Raw genomic sequence first — 5,916 nt, forward strand, 5'->3', positions numbered from 1 at the left:
GGTCCCGCCAAGGCCGGGAAGCCTTCTGATGCTGTATATGTTAGTATTAGAAAATGCTTTTGGGTGCATGTTGGCACAAAATGACGAAACAGGAAAGAAAGAGAGGGCCATCTATTACATCAGTAAGAAGTTCACACCCTGTCAATCCAGATATTCCTTGGTGGAAAAGACGTGTGGCGCTCTAACCTGTGTGTCTCAGAAGTTAAGACATTATATGGCTGTATACACGACTCATTTGATCCAAAACATGGAGCCCCTAAGGTACATCTTTCGGCAGCCTATGCCAATAGGGAAGTTGTCCAAGTGGAAAATGCTATTAAGCGAGTTCGATATTCAGTACGTCGCACAAAAAGCAGTTAAGGGGCAAGCATTGGCAGATCTACTGGCAGGAAGCTCAGTAGATGACAATCCCATACCTTTTTGGACTTACTTCTCGGATGAAGAAATAATGAAAATTGAGGGCGAAGAAAATAAAGATGAATTAGGATGGAAATTATAATTTGATGGAGCGGTCAATTTTAAATGATCAGGAATCAGAGCCGTTTTAGTTTCAGACTCAGGACAATATTACCTAGTAGCCGCCAAGCTGAACTTCAGTTGCACCAACAACATGGCTGACTAGGAAGCATGTATTTTGGGTCTCTGTTTAGCCCTCGACATGGATGTGAGAGATATTCAGGTAATTGGCAACTGGGATTTGTTAATTCATCAGGTTCGAGGAGAGTGGGCAACCAAAAACGAGAAGATCATACCGTATGTCGGACTTGTACAAAGGTTGGCAGATCGGTTCCAAGAAGTCAAGTTCAAGCATATACCAAGGACACAGAATGAGTTTGCTGATGCATTGGCAACAATATCATCCATGATTCAGTACCCCGAGAGTAAGTATATTGATCCTGTCAAGTTGAAATCAGGGATCGACCGGCTCGCTGTGCTTTTGTAGAGGCAGAGACTGATGAAAAACCTGGGTACATTGAAATTAAAATGTACTTGGAGAAAGGAGAATATCCTGAAGGAATCACCTTAAATCAGAAAAAGACTATCAGGAAGTTGGTGAATGGTTTTTTTCTCAACAAAAATGTCCTGCACAGAAGAACGCCGGATTTGGGATTACTTAGATGTGTTGACTCTATCGAAGCTACAAGGTTGATTGAAAAGGTGCATACCTACGAGCCTCACATGAATGGGTTCGTGCTAGCAAAGAAAATCTTAAGAACAGGTTATTACTGGATGACCATGGAGACTGATTGTAGCAAATTCGTCCAAAAATGTCACAAGTGTCAGATTCATGGAGACTTGATAAAGGTTCCTCCAACAGAATTGAATACTATGACGTTACCTTGACCATTCGCCGCTGGGGGCATGGATGTCATAGGACCAATTGAGCCAGTTGTGTCGAACAAGCACCACTTCATTTTGGTCACCATAGACTACTTCACCAAGTGGGTAGCAACGACATCTTATTCATCGGTAATAAAGAAAGTAGTCGCGGATTTTGTGCGCAAAAACATCATATGCCGATTTGGTATCCCAGAATCGATCATAACAGACAATGGGGATAATCTGAATAACCACTTAATGAAAGAAATGTGTGCACATTTCCAAATCACTCACCGAAATTCAACTACACACTGACCATAAATGAATGGGATTGTGGAATCTGCCAACAAAAACATCAAGAAGATCCTCAGGAAGATGATTGATAACTACAAAGATTGGCATGACCAACTGCCATATGCATTACTGGGATATGACACTATTGCCAGAACTTCAACCGAGGCCACTCCATACCTGTTGGTATATGACACTGAAGCAGTGATACCAGCCGAAGTAGAAATCCCTTCACTTTGAATAATACAAGAAGCTGAGTTGGATGATGCAGAATGGATCCGCAAGAGGTATGAGCAACTGGCTTTGATAGATAAAAAGCGAATGATTACCGTCTATCATGGTCAATTGTACCAACAAAGAATGGCGTGGGCTTTCGACAAGCATATGAGAACTAGGGTTTTTCAAATTGGGCAGTTGGTGCTCAAACGAATATTCCCCGAATACAAAGGAAGGTTTGCACCAAACTGTCAAGGGCCCTATATGGTGCGAAAGGTACTATCAGGAGGAGCTGTGGTACTTGCTGAGATGGATGGTCAAGAGTGGCCAAGAGCAATCAATTTAGATGTCATCAAGACATACTACGTGTGAAGAAGAAGACGACTACGAAGATTCAGAGTTTTTTTAGTTTATGTTACTTTAATTGCATTTCTTTTGCTTGTAATTTTACATTTTTTTTTTAGAAAAAACCAAATCCAAATCATGTACGAACTACGCGAGGACCTGATTTCCTATACTTATAAGGGGATACGTAGGCGCTCTTCCGAGCTCGGTCATTCCAAACAAAATTCCGAATAAACCTTAGGAAACCTCAGAAATGATCTAGCAAGAGAAAGATAAAGGTAACCCCACAGGAAACTGGGCAGAATTTTTGAGAGGACCTCAAAAATTCTTTAAATATATTAGTTCAAAGGAACTAACTGATTAAAACTTCTACACTGGGTCAGAATTTTTTAGAAGAATCTCAAAAATTCCTCAAGCACGGTAAAATCAAGAATAGACAAGTACACACTTACACTGGGGCGGAATTTTCGAGAGGGTCTCAAAAATTCCTTCGATATAGTGAAATTCGAGTCGGTACAAAGATATATACAAACTGGGGCAAATATTTTGAAAGGGATTCGAAAATTTCACAAGTTGAGATCAAGAAGAAGAAGAAGAGACGGAAGTCTTTGTTTGAGTAACTAATGTCATGACATTAAAAGGGTATGTATAAAATATATCATTTTAAAAAAATACCAAATACATATATGTTCCAAAAAATCATCGCTTTTCAAACTTTGCTAGAAAATAAAAGATTTTAAAGGAAAATGAGCATCCTTTCTCGCCAAAGCGTGAATGGAAGAAGTCCATGCCCAGGGAGAGCGGTCGACCATATGGGAAACTGAAAAATTTTCTGTGGATGAAGGAACAAACAAGAATAGATATTTTACACTAACTTGTTTGCTAAAAATGTTTAAAATAAGATAACGACAACAAGCCAAGTGAAGAAGAAATTTCGAGGAAAGCGGCGAAGAAGAGCATACGAAAGGGTAACAAAATCCTTCCTGAGTAAAGTTGGCTTTACGCTGATAAATTTGTTCTTTTTACAGAGCACAAAGACTTTTACAAAAGAAAATTTTAAGACTACTGAAAGATATAATCACGGTACCAAAAGCCAGGTCTCCACTAAATAGTATTGTGTCAAGGTATTGAGACCCCGACCTAGACGTCGCATGGCTTGCCTTGATACATTTACTGATTAGATTTCATAAAAATCTAATATTTGAAGACGACGCATTGATATCGGTCTTGAAATGCGGTATTCACAATCGAGTCTAGTCCTTTTGGAAGATGTGAACCATATTGACGGGCGGGTATTCTTCCCCGGAGTCAAAAAAGGATGGTGTTAGTCTTGCCACCGAGGTAAGCTTCATTCCTCAAGATGACGATATGGATTGAACAACTACGTGCTGAAGGGGCTGAGTCATCATCCATATATATAGCCAGAAATAGGTAGCATAATTCCGAGGTTGATGTCCACAATCTTTGAAATAGGAATGTGATTCCTACATCATGTTTTGCAGTCGCTGCGGCAGTTTGTTTCAAGTTAACGTAATCATGGTTCAAGGATAGTAGTAGTCATAAGAAAAGGCTCCGCACTTGAGTATGCAGTGGTTAACTTGAACATCCTGACTAAATGTTGTAATTCTGGGCACAGAGGTTAGTAGTCATCATGAGAGGAATATGATACTGAACTCTGATGTGCAGTCTACATTTGGGTATTTTTTACTATAAGTGATGTAGTCTCGAACTGGTATACCGTAAGCTTCGTATGAGGATAACGATGCAGTCGACACCAGATTTGCAAGAGTCACCGCAATCTGTGAAAATGATGTGAGTCCAAATTTTCAGGGGTGGCGGATGTCATAAGAAAAAAACATGACCCCGCACTTGAAAACATGGTTTTCATTAGTAGCATCTTGCTTACGAAAATGACAACCGGATTGGGGGTGTAGGTTTTGCAAAAATGCGGTATAGCCTGACCCAAATCCCAACGAAAGTTATCATTGAACAATGAAAACATCTGAAAATGACGGAGAAAGAGCCGGTCAAAGTATTGTGATTATTTTCCAAAGTAGATCATTTTTTCAAAAAATACGCAAAAAACACACACTTACAGGAGAAAGAAAGAAAACGGACAAGCATTTGCGAAAAGGAGGACATAATATTGGAGGATGACTTCAATGTCAATAAAATGGAAAAACACCATTCAGTATTTGGAAACGAGCTAGAAGCTACCTTGGAAGGAAGTAAAAGCCGGACTCAAGACATGCGGAGCATACGTGAAACTTTTTCTTGGGCAACCGGTCAAAAACCGTGGACGAGAGTCAAGCTTTATACACCAGGGATTGGTAAAAACACTTCAAGCACCAACACTAATAAATCCTCCTCAAAAACTACCTTCGGTTCGGATTTTCAACCGGAAATAGTCAAAGGTATTCCTATATAAAGGGATATTCCTTTTCGGGCTATCGAGTCGAACTACAATTGGTCTGATTCCCAAAGCCAGGGATATGTAGGCTACTCAAAATTCGAGGCTCGACTATATTCCTATAATTATCTCGAGACACCTCGAGATAGTTTAAAGAAAACTCTTTATTTTCATAGTTCTCATAGAGTCAGAATTACAAACGGCCTGAATTCTCGTGTAGCCTAAGATATGTAGGAAGCCCAACAACTGTAATTCTGGGCTTACTTTCGAAATAGCCATACTTTCGTAATTACAAATAGCCATACTTTCGATATTTTGCTCGAGGAGAGCTGTAATTTCTACTATTCGGTAAAAATTAGGTTTGTCAAATTCGTATCTCAAGGATAACTTTGCGAACCTCGAACTCCGAAGGAGCAATTGTTGACACCTAAATATCACCTCATAAGATGCATATTTTAATTTTCAAAATTCCCGAGTCTAAGACGGAGCAAGGATGCACCCTTAAAGAAAATAAAATTTCAAAAATCTCGAAAAAATCGCAAAAATTGACATTTAATTGTTATTCTGTAAAAATTGAAAATTGCAAGAAAATTACGAGTTATTTATTTTCATAAATATAATTTAAAAAGAAAATACGTATCCTGCTCCGTCTAACTCGAAAAAATTGTTAATTAAAACGACATATGAATTACAACTCATTTTGACCGCATTTTTCACACCTTTAAATATTACCCGGAATTATGTCAATAATGGGTTTATATTAAAGTTCGTATTTTAAAATGGCGTATTCCAAATTTTGTTTTTATAAAAAATAAGTTTACGATGGGGTTTCTAGACGAATACATATTTTTGCAAAATTAGGTACTTATTAAAAGAAATGGAGTACAAAGTTTGAAAAGTGTGTATTCTAAACATAGGGGGCCTTTTTAAATATTTTAAAAAACTTCTGGGGGGAATTTAGATTTTTAAAGGGGTTGAAAGTTTTTAAACTAAACTTCCAACCCCCCCTCCTCCCCCCCTTTTTATTTCGTTTACACTGAGATCCTCATCTTTTTTTTTCTCACTCAAATGGCGACTTAGGGTTTTTTATGCGATCGATCATCGAGCCATTTTCATGGCTATTCCACGGCAAATTTTTGAGGGGTTTTGTTCCCCTTTCTATCCTAATGCTATTATCAGGTTTAATTTTATATTTTACTTATGTTTTCATGTCTAATTGAACCCCTAATGGGATGTTACCTTAAAATTCTTCCGTGTCATGGGAGCCGTGGACAGAAGCCATTGAGCTTGCTGTTATCTTGAGCACCATGACACCAAATGAAATATTTTGAAGG

General features: G+C 38.5%; 1 protein-coding gene across 1 annotated transcript; it reads left to right on the plus strand.

The window, feature by feature from the left end:
- The first annotated feature begins 984 nt into the window (after positions 1-984).
- Positions 985-2,199, plus strand: LOC132601651 (uncharacterized). The gene is made up of 3 exons (XM_060314728.1): positions 985-1,158; positions 1,254-1,305; positions 1,883-2,199. Exons 1-3 carry the CDS (start codon positions 985-987, stop codon positions 2,197-2,199), a joined length of 543 nt encoding a protein of 180 aa, XP_060170711.1.
- Positions 2,200-5,916: the final 3,717 nt, after the last annotated feature.

Source organism: Lycium barbarum, chromosome 7, assembly GCF_019175385.1.
Source record: "Lycium barbarum isolate Lr01 chromosome 7, ASM1917538v2, whole genome shotgun sequence".
In the NCBI taxonomy this organism is placed as follows: domain Eukaryota; kingdom Viridiplantae; phylum Streptophyta; class Magnoliopsida; order Solanales; family Solanaceae; genus Lycium; species Lycium barbarum.